Here is a 16979-nt window from a genome sequence, read left to right on the forward strand (position 1 = left end):
GGAGGGAGAGAGAAAGAGGAAATAAGATAGAAAAAGAGTCTTGATAAGAAATAGAAATATAATCAAGATCTATATTTCACAGTGCAATATAAGTATCAACTACTAAACCAAACAGGGGTAGTTGTCCCTGTATACTTTGCCTGAGTCATAAACAAATAAATAACTTTGTAACTAGGGATGATCTAAGTTTGTTAACAGTAAGTACGTGTATTAGGTGAGCCCTGGATGCATCGTGAGCTGGATCACTTATCTATGCTATTATCCCCTACCACTGCTAGTTTACATATATGCTTTTCCATGTGATAGTCTAATAATTTTTGCCTGACCCATTCCTACATCAGGGTCTCTACGCAGGTACTTTTGAAAGAGAGGCTAGTGCTGCGTGAGCTAGTGGAGTTAGGGTGTTTTGAGGGCATATGATATCTAGCTACCTAAAGTGTTGTAGAGTCCTTCTACTTATAAGTGTTCTATGTAAGGCCTAGATAGTTACTATTCTAGTTTGTATCATCGGTCTTGTATGCTTAATCTGTTGTGTCAGTTCCCCCTGACAACAATACCTGGTGTTGTTATTCTGCGGCTCCTACTTCCCTGCTTGTCAGTTTATGACATATCTTAGGTTAGCTGTGTCTGGAAGGAGTTACCTAATTATTGCTATGAGCAGTGGGACTGGTGCAGCTTTCCCTATCAAAGTGGATATGTTGCTGTCTATCTCAGTTATAGGTTATCATTTTTCATACATTTCAGACAACTATTACACAGTTGGAATGTAGTAAGACATTATGTTCAGAGGTTATCACATTACATGCATCACATAGAACAGCTACACAGTCTAAGCATAATATAACATCATTTCAGATAACATTTTCCTGACGTAAGACTGACAATTATAGTGAGTTGAAAAAGTGTAATAAAGTTCCGCCTCTAAGGCAAAATGTATTTTTGTGGCCGGGTGTCCTAGTACCCTAAGTATCTTAAGGAGCCTTTGGCTTAACATACATTATAATTGTCATTAAACATGGTAACATACGACCTGAATACTCTGCATCATCAGACTTGGGATCAGGGTCCTTGTAGGGAAGGGCAGTTCACTGGTGCCAGTGATAGAGGATAGGCCCCCTGTAGGGCTGCGGAGATATGGATGCCATACCAGGGCTACCTGAGGAAATAGTGGAGTCCTCCACTCAGACCTGGCGAGCTTCTTCTCGAATTCTGTGGTTTGGAGCAGCATCCTCCTCTCCTGGTGGTCTGATGTCAAGCTCTAGTGCCTGTGCAAACCTTGGTATATCTTCTGGGGTCTTCAAAGTGTGAATGATGTTGTTCTTGGTTGCAATTAGGCTGGTGGGGAAACCCCATCTGTATGGGATCCGTTTTTCTCGGAGTGCTGAGGTGATGTGCCTTAAGTCCCTTCTTTTTTGCAGGGTTGCTGGGCATAAGTCTGAAAAGACCTGGATTTCTGTCCCTCTGAACCTGAGTGGATGTGGATGTTTGGCTCTTGCAAGTTTCAGTACTTCCTCCTTGTCTTTGAATGAGAGGAATTTCATGATAACATCCCTTGGTGGGGCTCTGTTAGGGGGTTTGGGGCGCAGCGCTCTGTGGGCCCTTTCAATTTGTATATCTGGAACAGTGGGGTCTGTTTTGAGATGTTTGACAAAGTCTTGTATGTACTGTTGCAGGGCAGGGGGGTCCACAGTCTCAGGGATGCCTCTCAGTCTCAGATTACTCCTCCTGCTCCTATTTTCAAGGTCTTCTATTCTTTCCATGAGACTTTGCACAGTGCCCTCCTGGGCCTGCAGGTAACTTGCTTGCTGCTGCATATCTGAGCTGAGAGTTTCTTGCTTTTCTTCGATCTGTGTGACCCGCCTGCTTACTGCACCCATATCTCTCCTGAGTTCCCCAAACATATTCTTAAAGTCCAACATTGCATTTTTAATGTCATCTTTTGAAGAGAGATGCAGGATGTCACTTTTAGTAAGATATCCGTGTGACTGCATATTGTGTGCTTGGTCTGTTGCTTGGGCTGAGTTCTGCTGGCCCACGCTGTCTTGTATGAGCTTGCTAGAGGGATTTGAAGGGTCTGCAGATATTAAGAAGTTCTCCATTACTGAGGATTGTGACCCTTTATGGGGTTTATTGGTCTTTTTACTTGTCATACTGCTGTTAGGTAGTGCCTCAGCCGGATGCCTACCAGAGTGATTAGTTATGTATTTTAATAAGTTACACTGGGCGCTGAAAGAGTCCTCACTCTGATTAGGTTTAGGTTAAGGGTGAGTAAGTCTCCCTTCGTTGCTGTTCTGCAGTGTCTTAGCATGTGTGGAGCTGCTTAAATGGACGCCATGCGGTTTTGGCCTATTTTCTGGTTGCGCAGTATGTGCCCAGCTTACCCACCTCTGTACTGCCCCTGCATGTAATATAATGATCTTACCCCTATCAGAGGTTACTGTGAGTCAGGTATAGGGTCGGGATGAGCTCCGTTCAGGAGGGCTATGCCTGTGTCTCAGTTTTCTCAGCCGAGGCCTACCTCTCCGAATCCACCGGGTAGTCTTGTGAGTGCTGCCCCCTGCGTATAGCGGTATTGACCCCAGTCAGGGTTAGCAGATGCCAGTGATGGTACGTTCCTCCGTGGGAACCGGGAGGGAGCTTCAGGCAGGCAAGTCTCGTCCACCTCGTTATCTCTCTGCACAGGCTCACTTCAGCCCGATCACCGGGTTATCACGTGGGTGCGGCCCGTATGCCTCTGGCCTGTTCGCGGTGAATAAGATCAGTCGCTCGGTGCAATGGTACACCGCTAAGTGCCTTAGTTTGGCTGACAGGTTCCGGAGGGTGTCTTGTGAATGAGACGTCTCCTGAAGTGCTGCAGGGCTTAATGCGTGCGTAGGGATTGTTACACGGCCTATCAAGCTTCCTTATTGTGCTGGTACCTCCGCTCCGTTACCCGCTGTTTTTTGGGTCTTTGCTAGTTGTCGGCTTTGAGTCTGGGGTGCTCACCACAGTACTTTTATTTTGTTTTGTGCTGTGCGATCATTCCTAATTTCGGCTAAGTATAGTCAGGACTACGGAGCACTAACAAATTGCAGTTATTTCGTTCAGTCCAAAATCTAAACTTTTAACTATTCCTTTTAAAGGTAAGACCCTATTCGTGCCTGAACTAAAGGAGATCATCTCCGACATTACTGGAGGTAAAGGTCATGCACTTCCTCTGGACAAGATGGTTAAAATGAGGCCCAAACAAAATAATTTTCGTTCCTTTCGAAATTTTAAAGGTGGACCCTCTACTTCCTCCTCCGCCACAAAGCAGGTTTTACTCGAATCTGTTTGTGGTTCCCAAAAAAGAGGGAACCTTCAGACCGATTTTAGATCTCAAATGTCTAAACAAATTTCTCAGAGTCCCATAGTTCAAGATGGAGACCATACAAACTATTTTACCAATGATCCAGGAGGGTCAATATATGACTACCGTGGACTTAAAGGATGCGTATCTTCACATTCCTATCCACAAAGATCATCACCAGTTTCTCAGGTTCGCCTTCCTGGACAAACACTACCAGTTTGTGACCCTCCCTTTCAGGTTGGCCACAGCTCCCAGAATCTTCACAAAGGTGCTAGGGTCCCTTCTAGCGGTTCTAAGGCCGTGGGGCATAGCAGTGACGCCCTATCTGGACGACATTTTGATTCAGGCATCAACTTACCAGCTAGCCAAATCTCACACGGACATCGTGTTGGCTTTTCTAAGAACTCACGGGTGGAAGGTGAATTTAGAAAAGAGTTCACTAGTTCTACTGACAAGAGTTCCATTCTTAGGAACTCTGATAGACTTGGTAGACATGAAAATATTTCTGACGGAGGTCAGAAAGTCAAAAATCCTAACTACTTGCCGAGCACTACAGTCCATTCCTCGGCCATCAGTGGCGCAGTGTATGGAGGTCATTGGATTAATGGTAGCGGCAATGGACATCGTTCCGTTTGCTCGCTTACATCTCAGACCACTGCAGCTGTGCATGCTCAGACAGTGGAATGGGGATTATGCGGATTTATCTCCTCAGATAAATCTGGATCTAGAGAGCAGACACTCTCTTCTTTGGTAGTTGTCACAGGATCATCTGTCCCAGGGAATGTGCTTCCGCAGGCCAGCATGGGTCATAGTGACGACGGACGCCAGCCTCTTGGGCTGGGGTGCAGTCTAGAATTCCCTGTAGGCTCAGGGTGTCAATATTCTGGAACTGAGAGCAATATTCAACGCGCTTCAAGCGTGGCCTCGGTTGGCCTTGGCCAAATTCATAAGATTCCAGTCGGACAATATCACGACTGTAGCATATATCAATCATCAAGGGGGAACAAAGAGTTCTCTAGCGATGATAGAGGTTTCCAAGATAATTCGATGGGCGGAGAATCACTCTTGCCATCTATCAGCAATCTATATCCCAGGAGTAGAGAACTGGGAAGCGGATTTTCTAAGTCGTCAGACTTTTCATCCGGGGGAGTGGGAGCTCCATCCGGAGGTGTTTGCGGCATTGATCTGTCAATGGGGCACACCGGAATTGCATTTGATGGCATCTCGTCAGAATGCCAAACTTCCTTGTTACGGGTCCAGATCAAGGGATCCCCAAGCAGTACTGATAGATGCTCTAGCAGTACCTTGGTCGTTCAACCTGGCTTATGTGTTTCCTCCTTTTCCTCTCCTACCTCGACTGATTGCCAGAATCAAACAGGAGAGGGCTTCGGTAATCTTGATAGCGCCTGCGTGGCCACGCAGGACTTGGTATGCAGATCTAGTGGAAATGTCATCTCTGCCACCGTGGAAACTGCCACTGAGACAGGACCTTCTCATTCAAGGTCCGTTCCAACATCCAAATCTAAATTCTCTGCAGCTGACTGCCTGGAGATTGAACGCTTGATTTTATTTAAGCGGGGATTCTCTGACTCAGTCATTGATACCTTGATTCAGGCTCGGAAGCCTGTCGCTAGAAAAATTTACCATAAGATATGGCGTAAATATCTTTATTGGTGCGAATCTAGGGGCTACTCATGGAGTAGGGTTAGGATTCCCAGGATTTTGTCCTTTCTCCAAGAAGGATTGGAGAAGGGATTATCGGCTAGTTCCTTAAAGGGACAAATTTCTGCTTTGTCAATTTTATTGCATGGCGGATGTCCCAGACGTTCAGTCTTTTTGTCAGGCTTTAGTCAGAATCAAGCCTGTGTTTAAACCTGTTGCTCCGCCATGGAGTTTGAATTTAGTTCTCAATGTTCTTCAAGGGTTTCAGTTTGAACCCATGCATTCCATAGATATTAAGCTTTTATCTTGGAAAGTTTTGTTTTTATTTGCTATCTCTTCTGCTCGAAGAGTTTCTGAGCTTTCTGCGTTAGTGTGACTCGCCTTATCTTATATTCCATTCTGATAAGGTGGTTTTGCGTACTAAACCTGGATTCCTTCCTAAGGTTGTTTCAAATAAGAATATTAATCAGGAAATTGTTGTTCCTTCTCTGTGTCCTAATCTTTCTTCCAAGAAGGAGCGTCTGTTACATAACTTGGACGTGGTTCGTGCCTTGAAGTTTTACTTACAAGCGACCAAGGATTTCCGTCAATCATCTTCTCTATTTGTTGTTTATTCTGGAAAGCGTATGGGTCAAAAAGCTACGGCTCAAAATTAGGTGTAAAAATATATATATAGATAGAAAAATGTCTATAGACGTGTGTCAATGCTTTCAATAATTGGGTCTGTGTAGGCAGACGATATATCTGGTGTTCAAAAAATTTCTTTGGAAAAATAAGTGAAATAAATAAGTCTGTATATACAGACAAAATAAATAATGTCCGTATGAGGTGCCCTTTCAATAAGGTAGTAGGTTAGATGGATAAGTCTATGTATATAGAAAGTGTCCGTGAATATAAACGATGTCCTTAAATAAATGTAAATAGATAAGTCTGTATTTACTGGTAATGTGTATCGTGTCCGTAAATAAAGGAGATAGATATAATAGCTAAAAATTACCTAATTTATTAATCTTAATAAACTTTTAAGACATAAACTTATGGCATAAAATATAAAAATATTGATCTCAAATGAATTATAACATAGGGACGTCTCCCTGTTAGCAAATAGATATTTAGTAAATTTGCCTTCCAAAAGATCGATAATAAAAGTTTAAAACTTGATCAATATAGCCACTTGGTGTGTATGGCAGTCATATAAAGCAAACCGTAAGGTACCTTACAGATGTCCATTGAGGATCGGGAATACTTCTTAGCCGATGTGTCACTTCTTTGAGCGTCCTTTTGTGTTGTGCTCTTTCGCGGCTTAATACAAAGGCAAATTTACTAAATATCTATTTGCTAACAGGGAGACGTCCCTATGTTATAATTAATTTGAGATCAATATTTTAATATTTTATGCCATAAGTTTATGTCTTAAAAGTTTATTAAGATTAATAAATTAGGTAATTTTTAGCTATTATATCTATCTCCTTTATTTACGGACACAATACACATTACCAGTAAATACAGACTTATCTATTTACATTTATTTAAGGACATCGTTTATATTCACGGACACTTTCTATATACATATACTTATCCATCTAACCTACTACCTTATTGAAAGGGCACCTCATACGGACATTGTTTATTTTGTCTGTATATACAGACTTATTTATTTCACTTATTTTTCCAAAGGAATTTTTTGAACACCAGATATATCGTCTGCCTACACAGACCCAATTATTGAAAGCATTGACACACGTCTATAGACATTTTTCTATCTATATATATATATATTTTTTTACACCTAATTTTGAGACATATTTACACAAGAAAATTCTCTACACTATTATACTTAGATAAGTCACACTTTGGTAGTGTAATTCCTAGCTTATTATTTTATAAGCGCCAGTGGTAATTTCTATTTTTTACAATCTATCTCAATCCAAACTACTGAGGAGGAGTAGTTCTATAGCCACCAGGCATTTAGGAATTATAGTAAGCGCCAACCCCTCTCAAAAATCTATGGCTACCTCTCTTTCTTTTTGGCTGAAAAGCATCATCCGTTTGGCATACGAGACTGCTGGATAGCAGCCACCTGAAAAAATTACAGCTCATTCTACTAGAGCGGTGGCTTCCACATGGGCTTTTAAAAACGATGGTTCTGTTGAACAGATTTGTAAGACTGCGACTTGGTCCTCCCTTCATACCTTTTCCAAATTTGATACTTTTGCTTCTTCTGAGGCTATTTTTGGGAGAAAAGTTCTTCAAGCAGTGGTGCCTTCTGTTTAGGTATCTGTCTTGTCTCTCCCGTTCGTCCGTGTCCTGTTGCTTTGGTATTGTATCCCACAAGTAAGGATGAATCCGTGGACTCGTCGTCTCTAGTAGAAGAAAAGGAAATTTATGCTTACCTGATAAATTGATTTCTTCTACGATACGACAAGTCCATGGCCTTCCCCCTCATATTAAACAGATTATATTTTTGTTTTCAAAACTTCAGTCACCTCTGCACCTTTTAGCTTTTCTTTTCTTTTCCTATACCTTCGGTCGAATGACTGGGGGTGGAGAGAAGGGAGGAGCTATATACACAGCTCTGCTGTGGTGCTCTTTGCCACTTCCTGTTAGCAGGAGGATAATATCCCACAAGTAAGGATGAAATCCGTGGACTCGTCGTATCGTAGAAGAAATCAATTTATCAGGTAAGCATAAATTTCCTTATACTTAGAGGTTGAATATGGTACATATTCCAATTAATTAAAAATAGAAAGAAAGAAAAAGGCAAAAGGGCTAAAGACTATATATCAGTAAAAGGATACAGCCTTACACATTTATCTATAGAGTACATATATCAGCAATAGCAATCGATCCGCTAAAAATTGTGCAAACAGGTAATAGTGACATCAATTCATATTTATATAAACAATCCAAATTATTACTCCTATTTTATTTCTGGGTTGCACATAAGCTAGGAGTAGTTGTAAACTTAAAAAGAAACTTATAGTGTCCTAAAAAAGTGAAAATTAAAATGTCTGTAGATGTCCTTTAGGCTAAGAGCATAACCATAAAACACACTACAATGAACTCCTGCAGATGGTATTGTAACCGCTGGTGCCATGCACAGACCAACTAATTGCAAACCAACTAATCGATTATGAGATTCGTTGACAACTATTTTAATAATCGATATTATCGATTATGCCGATTAGTTGTTGCAGCTCTAGAGTAATATGTCATTTTTCTTTTATGTATTATTATTATTAATAATTATAATTGTGTAATCAATAAAGAAAAGAATCAATGCAGACTGAGACAGGAGGATTATAGGTCCCAGCTTCCTAGAAAATATCTCATATTCTGTCTAGATTCCAGTCCACAATAATATCTCCTACTAAATTATCTTATCTAAAATTAGTTAGTTTAAACCAGTTTTAATCCACACAATGTCTTTGGTTCTTTTATAAACATTGATACATTTTATAGAATATTTTTTTATTTTATTTTTTTCTTCTAGCTTCAGAAAAGTGCAATAACGTATTCATGTTTTGTTTGTACTCCCTTTTTAATATTGTAAACTGACATTGTCTTCCAAAAAGCAAAGTAGCATATATTCACAGAAAAGTTTTGGTACCTTCCAGACACAATCTACATTTCTTTTTTTTAATTCAAAACTGGTTACAGAAAAGTAATAATTAACTTAAGTGCTATATTGGGCTAATATATACTGTAATGCTATATATGGATTTTATCTATCTCCTCCCTTTCCCCTGTGCAATTCCACAGTAATTTAATCCATGTCACTAGAATGTTGGATAACTTTGTCTAACCTAAGGAAAACTATCAACTCCAGATTTTGTCTAAAAATTGTGCTTTGTGTCACACTGCCTATAGAGGCCACAAAGCTAAATCTGTGTCCACTGATCAAGATTTAATAAAAAATAAATTCACTGAATGTTATACTTTAAAAAAAAAAAAAAAAAAAAATCAGAACGAAAAAGTGCTGGAAATAAGGCACGCTGTGCTCTGATTCTGAATGTTTAAAATATTTTGTTCTACTGAAGTTAGTATTTTGTATTGATTTTTATGTTGGAAATTGTATAAATATAGATAATACATTTAAAATGGTAAGTGCACATGAGAATCTTGTTCTGGTGGCAAAACGTTTTGTATTTATCATGAATAACCTTGTTACTCTGTTTTATTGACCGCTTTAATATTTATATACTTTTATCTTTTTGTATCTTTTGAGGGACCCTTTTGCTACTCTGATTGCAATGGCAAAGAAATAGGGTAGCATGTTTGACATTCTTTCTTTTAGCTTCAGTTTTCTGGTTGTTTGAATCACCTATTTGTTATCAATTGTCTTACATTGTACAGTCTCAAAAAAATGTAGTATTTTAATTTAATATTTGGATTGTTTACATTTTTAAGTCCTTACTCTTTTTTTTTTTTCATTTGACTCCGTAAAACTCTTGATTGTCTTGAAAGGTAACCATCATTAAATGTGTGAAGTTATGCAATACATACATTAGACTTAGAACAGTTCTAAGTATAGATTGTTTTACATAGATACCTATAGCCCAGCACCTGCTGGTAGCCAAGCTCCTCCTCCTCCAATGATGGGGATGAATATGAACAATCGAGCTGCAGTGCCTGGCCCTTCAATGGGTCCCGGTCCTTCGATGAGCTCTGAAGCAGCTGCAAGTTTGGGAGCAACTATTATGGCGGATAATGGAACCGTGGTAATGTATCTTTAGTATTTATTCCTTATTTATTTCTAAGGGCATAATGCACATGTTATAATTTAAGATGGGAAAACATTAGAACTACTTTAATTGTGCAGTTTGTCTCTTCTGTAAACACATCAAATTTTCTTTGCAGAGAAGCAAGCCTTTTTTTTTTTTTTTTTTTTTTTTTTTTATTTATTTATTTCATTGATGCATGAATTTGACTGTTCCACCTGTAACTAGTGTATCGTAGCTTTGACGGTCATATCAGAATATTTCTGTACAGTAAAATGTATACGATTTATCTAATTTATTCCTATTTCTTTGAGGAAATCCTTTTCTAATTTTTATTTTGTATAGAGGATGTCACAAATAGCAAACAACAAGATTGTCATATGAACCTTTGGAATATACTTTACTAGACAAATTTAAACTGTTCAGTTTTCTTAAAGCAATGTCTTTAATAAAGACAATACATTTTAACCCTGAATTTTATTTGTGCTATATAAGCAATTTTTTTTTTTTTTAAATAAATAATATTTCGAAAATTAAACATTTCTATATACAAAATGTTTTCAATCATGTAGTCATAAATTAATTTTATTATATCAATGCATTTTTTTGCGTTGTTTGTTATGGTGACTTATCCCACAAAAGTGCTTGAGAGAGCCTGCTCTAAATACTATCTTTATCAATATAAATTGATAGGTAGTGAGAATATTTTACTTAATACATTTTTTAATGGAAAAAATATGTATTATATATCATATTTTAATTATAATGTTTTTGTCGTAAAAACATAATTTATGTAAGAACTTACCTGATCAATTCATTTCTTTCATATTGGCAAGAGTCCATGAGCTAGTGACGTATGGGATATACAATCCTACCAGGAGGGGCAAAGTTTCCCAAACCTCAAAATGCCTTTAAATACACCCCTCACCACACCCACAATTCAGTTTAAAGAATAGCCAAGTAGTGGGGTGATAAGGAAAGGAGTAAAAAGCATCAACAAAGGAATTTGGAAATAATTGTGCTTTATACAAAAAAATCATAACCACCATAAAAAGGGTGGGCCTCATGGACTCTTGCCAATATGAAAGAAATGAATTTATCAGGTAAGTTCTTACATAAATTATGTTTCTCTTGTAAGATGTATCGAGTCCACGGATTCATCCTTGTGGGATATTCTCCTTCCCTACAGGAAGTGGCAAAGAGCGCACCCACAGCAGAGCTGTCTATATAGCTCCTCCCTTAGCTCCACCCCCCAGTCATTCTCTTTGCCTACTCTAAGTACTAGGAAGGGCAGAGCGAGTGTGGTGACAAAAATGTTAGTTTTTTATTTCTCAAGCAAAAGTTTATTTTAAATGGTGCCAGTGTGTACTATTTACTCTCTGGCAGAAAAGGGATGAAGATTTCTGCAGGGAGGATGATGATCTTAGCACTTTGTAACTAAGATCCACTGCTGTTCTCACAAGGGCTGAACAGTACAGGAAAACTTCAGTTGGGGGAACGGTTTGCATGCTACGCTGCATATGAGGTATGTTCAGTCTATATTTTTCTAGACAGACTGTTAATTCTAGAAAAGGCTGGCAATATTCCCATGAGGGAAGGGTAAGCTGTATTCAGACACTTAGATAGGAATTTCAGCTTGCATGAAGGGCTTATTAGTTACTGGTGACACTGTTAGGAAAAACGTTTTTGTTTATTCAGTAAATGATGCAATTATAACGTTTTTTTGAAGTGACTAAAGGGGTCATTGTGGCTTGTTTTTGGGTTTTCTCTTGTTAAGTGTAGTCAGTCCACGGGTCATCCATTACTTATGGGATTATATCTCTTCCCCAACAGGAAGTTGCAAGAGGATCACCCAAGCAGATCTGCTATATAGCTCCTCCCCTCACATGTCATATCCAGTCATTCTCTTGCAAGCTAGCTAAAGATAGGTTGTTGTGAGAGGGATGTGGTGTTTTTAAACTTAGTTTATTTCTTCAATCAAAAGTTTGTTATTTTAAATGGCACCGGAGTGTGCTGTTTGTTCTCAGGCAGCATTAGAAGAAGAATCTGCCTGCGTTTTCTATGATCTTAGCAGACGTAACTAGGATCCACTGGCTGTTCTCGCACATTCTGAGGAGTGAGGTAACTTCAGAAGAGGGGAATAGCATGCAGGGCCCCCCTGCAAACGAGGTATGTGCAGTAAATTATTTTTCTAAGCAATGGAATTGACTGAGAAATTACTGCTGATACCAATGTTATGTAAGTACAGCCTTAAATGCAGTGGTAGCGACTGGTATTAGGCTGAGGAGTGTGTGTACACTGAAGTATTTTTCTAGGGAATGGAATTTGACTCAGAAAATACTGTTAATACTGAAGTAATGTGTGAGCCTTAACTGCAGTAAAAGCGACTGGTAGCAGGCTTATTAATAACACTTCATAACTTTTAAAATGTATGTTCAAAACGTTTACTGGCATGTTAATCGTTTTTTGTGAGGTACTTGTTGATAAAACTTATTGGGGCATGATTTTTACCACATGGCTAACTTTGGTTTCTGCATAGAAACAGTTAACTGAGCTTCCCCACTGTGTAATATGAGTGGGAGGGGCCTATTTTAGCGCTTTTTTGAGCAGTAAAAATTCAGTCACAATCTTCCTACTTCATCCTCCATGATCCAGGACGTCTCTAGAGAGCTCAGGGGTCTTCAAAATTCATTTTGAGGGAGGTAATCAGTCACAGCAGACCTGTGACAGTGTGTTTGACTGTGTTAAAAACGTTAATTATTAAATTGTTATCCGTTTTTGGGTATTAAGGGGTTAATCATCCATTTGCTGGTGGGTGCAATCCTTTGCTAACTTAATACATTTTCTGTGAAAATTTGGTTGCTATAACTAATTTGGTTCATTGTTATTTCAACTGTGACAGCTTTTTGTGCTTCTTATAGGCACAGTAGCGTTTTTTATATTGCTTGTAAATTTATTTTAAAAGTATTTTCCAAGCTTGCTAGTCTCATTGCTCGTCTGTTTAAACATGTCTGACACAGATGAATCTGTTTGTTCACTATGTATGAAGGCCAATGTGGAGCCCCATAGAAAATTGTGTAATTGATGTAACTTTGAATAAAAGTCAGTCTTTACATGCAAAGAAATTATCACCAGACAACGAGGGGGAAGTTATGCCGACTAACTCTCCTCACGTGTCAGTACCTTCGCCTACCGCTCAGGAGGTGCGTGATTTTGAGGCGCCAAGTACATCAGGGAGGCCCTTACAAATCACTTTGCAAGACATGGCTACTGTTATGACAGAAGTATTATCTAAATTGCCAGAATTAAGAGGCAAGCGTGATAGCTCTGGGTTAAGGACAGAGCGCGCTGATGATGTGAGAGCCATGTCCGATACTGCGTCACAATTTGCAGAACATGAAGACGGAGAGCTTCATTCTGTGGGTGACGGATCTGATCCAGGGAGACTGGATTCAGAGATTTCTAATTTTAAATTTAAGCTTGAGAACCTCCGCATATTGCTAGGGGAGGTATTAGTGGCTCTGAGTGATTGTAACACGGTTGCAATTCCAGAAAAATTATGTAGGTTGGATAGATACTACGCGGTACCGGTGTGTACTGACGTGTTTCCTATAACTAAAAGGCTTACAGAGATTATTAGCAAGGAGTGGGATAGACCCGGTGTGCCTTTTTCCCCTCCTCCCATATTTAGGAAAATGTTTCCTATAGACCCCACCACACGAGACTTATGGCAGACGGTCCCTAAGGTGGAGGGAGCGGTTTCTGCTTTAGCTAAGCGTACCACTATCCCGGTGGAGGATAGTTGTTCTTTTTCAGATCCAATGGATAAAAAATTAGAAGGTTACCTTAAGAAAATGTTGGTTCAACAAGGTTTTATCTTACAGCCCCTTGCATGCATTGCGCCTGTCACTGCTGCGGCGGCATTCTGGTTTGAGTCTCTGGAAGAGGCCATTTGCACAGCTCCATTGGATGAAATTATGAACAAACTTAAAGCACTTAAGCTAGCTAACGCATTTGTTTCTGATGCCGTCGTACATTTAACCACACTTATAGCTAAGAACTCCGGATTTGCCATCCAAGCGCGCAGAGCGCTATGGCTTAAATCCTGGTCAGCTGACGTGACTTCTAAATCTAAATTGCTTAATATTCCTTTCAAAGGGCAGACCTTATTCGGGCCCGGCTTGAAAGAAATTATCGCTGACATTACGGGAGGTAAGGGCCATGCTCTACCTCAGGACAGGGCCAAATCAAAGGCCAAACAGTCTAATTTTCGTGCCTTTCGTAACCTCAAGGCAGGAGCAGCATCAACTTCCTCCGCTCCAAAACAGGAAGGAGCTGTTGCTCGTTACAGACAGGGCTGGAAAACTAACCAGTCCTGGAACAAGGGCAAGCAGGCCAGAAAACCTGCTGCTGCCCCTAAGACAGCATGAAGCGAGGGCCCCCTATCCGGAAACGGATCTAGTGGGGGGCAGACTATCTCTCTTCGCCCAGGCTTGGGCAAGAGATGTCCAGGATCCCTGGGCGTTGGAGATCATATCTCAGGGATATCTTAAGGACTTCAAAGCTTCTCCTCCACAAGGGAGATTTCATCTTTCAAGGTTATCAGCAAACCAAATAAAGAAAGAGGCGTTTCTGCTCTGTGTACAAGACCTCTTACTAATGGGGGTAATCCACCCGGTTCCGCAAACGGAACACGGGCAGGGATTCTATTCAAATCTGTTTGTGGTTCCCAAGAAAGAGGGAACCTTCAGACCAATTTTGAACTTAAAGATCCTAAACAAATTCCTAAGAGTTCCATCATTCAAAATGGAAACTATTCGAACCATCCTACCCATGATCCAAGAGGGTCAGTACATGACCACTGTGGACTTAAAGGATGCCTACCTTCACATACCGATTCACAAGGATCATTATCGGTACCTAAGATTTGCCTTCCTAGACAGGCATTACCAGTTTGTAGCTCTTCCCTTTGGGTTAGCTACGGCTCCAAGAATCTTTACAAAGGTTCTGGGCTCACTTCTGGCGGTACTAAGACCGCGAGGCATAGCGGTGGCTCCGTACCTAGACGACATCCTGATACAAGCGTCAAGTTTTCAAACTGCCAAGTCTCATACAGAGATGGTTCTGGCATTTCTGAGATCGCATGGGTGGAAGGTGAACGTGGAAAAGAGTTCTCTATTACCACTCACAAGGGTTCCCTTCCTAGGGACTCTTATAGATTCTGTAGAGATGAAAATTTACCTGACGGAGGCCAGGTTATCAAAACTTCTAAATGCTTGCCGTGCCCTTCATTCCATTCCACACCCGTCAGTAGCTCAGTGCATGGAAGTAATCGGCTTAATGGTAGCGGCAATGGACATAGTACCATTTGCGCGACTGCATCTCAGACCGCTGCAATTGTGCATGCTAAGTCAGTGGAATGGGGATTATTCAGATTTGTCCCCTCTACTAAATCTGGATCAAGAGACCAGAGATTCTCTTCTATGGTGGCTTTCTCGGCACCACCTGTCCAAGGGGATGACCTTTCGCAGGCCAGATTGGACGATTGTAACAACAGACGCCAGCCTTCTAGGTTGGGGCGCAGTCTTGAATTCCCTGAAGGCTCAGGGATCATGGACTCAGGAGGAGAAACTCCTCCCAATAAATATTCTGGAGTTAAGAGCGATATTCAATGCTCTTCTAGCTTGGCCTCAGTTAGCAACTCTGAGGTTCATCAGGTTTCAGTCTGACAACATCACGACTGTGGCTGTCATCAAGGGGAAACCAGGAGTTCCCTAGCGATGTTGGAAGTCTCAAAGATAATTCGCTGGGCAGAGTCTCACTCTTGCCACCTGTCAGCAATCTACATCCCAGGCGTGGAGAACTGGGAGGCGGATTTTCTAAGTCGCCAGACTTTTCATCCGGGGGAGTGGGAACTTCATCCGGAGGTCTTCGCTCAACTGATTCATCGTTGGGGCGAACCAGATCTGGATCTCATGGCGTCTCGCCAGAACGCCAAGCTTCCTCATTACGGATCCAGGTCCAGGGACCCGGGAGCGGCGCTGATAGATGCTCTAGCAGCCCCTTGGGTTTTCCAGATGGCTTATGTATTTCCACCGTTTCCGCTGCTGCCTCGACTGATTGCCAAGATCAAACAGGAGAGAGCATCAGTGATTCTGATAGCGCCTGCGTGGCCACGCAGGACCTGGTATGCAGACCTAGTGGACATGTCGTCCTGTCCACCATGGTCTCTGCCTCTGAGGCAGGCCTTTCTAATTAAGGGTCCTTTCAACCATCCAAATCTTATTTCTCTGAGGCTGACTGCATGGAGATTGAACGCTTGATTCTATCAAAGCGTGGCTTCTCGGAGTCAGTTATTGATACCCTAATACAGGCTAGGAAACCTGTTACCAGAAGAATTTACCATAAGATATGGCGTAAATATTTGCATTGGTGCGAATCCAAGAGTTACTCATGGAGTAAGGTTAGGATTCCTAGGATATTGTCTTTTCTACAAGAGGGTTTAGAAAAGGGCTTATACGCTAGTTCGTTAAAAGGACAGATTTCTGCTCTGTCTATTCTTTTACACAAGCGTCTGGCAGAAATTCCAGACGTTCAGGCTTTTTGTCAGGCTTTGGCTAGGATTAAGCCTGTGTTTAAGACTGTTGCTCCGCCGTGGAGCTTAAACTTAGTTCTTAATGCCCTGCAAGGCGTTCCATTTGAACCCCTTCATTCCATTGATATTAAGCTGTTATCTTGGAAAGTTCTGTTTTTGATGGCTATTTCCTCGGCTCGAAGAGTCTCTGAGTTATCTGCCTTACATTGTGATTCTCCTTATCTGATTTTTCATTCAGACAAGGTAGTTCTGCGTACTAAACCTGGGTTCTTACCTAAGGTAGTTTCTAACAGGAATATCAATCAAGAGATTGTTGTTCCATCATTTGTGTCCTAACCCTTCTTCAAAGAAGGAACGACTTTTGCATAATCTGGACGTAGTCCGTGCCCTGAAGTTCTATTTGCAGGCAACTAAAGATTTTCGTCAAACTTCTTCCCTGTTTGTCGTTTACTCTGGACAGAGGAGAGGTCAAAAGGCTTCGGCCACCTCTCTCTCTTTTTGGCTTCGTAGCATAATACGTTTAGCCTATGAGACTGCTGGACAGCAGCCTCCTGAAAGAATTACAGCTCATTCTACTAGAGCTGTGGCTTCCACCTGGGCCTTTAAAAATGAGGCTTCTGTTGAACAGATTTGCAAGGCTGCGACTTGGTCTTCACTTCACACTTTTTCAAAA

General features: G+C 40.8%; 1 protein-coding gene across 2 annotated transcripts in view; it reads left to right on the forward strand.

Moving 5' to 3' along the window:
• PSPC1 (paraspeckle component 1) overlaps positions 1-16979 on the forward strand; it is a 442506-nt gene that overhangs the window by 255749 nt on the left and 169778 nt on the right. For both annotated transcript variants that reach the window (XR_008401465.1, XM_053708532.1), the window contains exon 8: positions 9539-9711. Coding sequence is in view for 1 of the 2 variants with exons in the window: in XM_053708532.1 (XP_053564507.1) it covers positions 9539-9711 (173 nt within the window). In the remaining variant the exon portion in view is untranslated. The remainder of the gene's footprint in view (positions 1-9538; positions 9712-16979) is intronic.

The sequence above is a fragment of the Bombina bombina genome, chromosome 3, assembly GCF_027579735.1.
Source record: "Bombina bombina isolate aBomBom1 chromosome 3, aBomBom1.pri, whole genome shotgun sequence".
Lineage (NCBI taxonomy): Eukaryota > Metazoa > Chordata > Amphibia > Anura > Bombinatoridae > Bombina > Bombina bombina.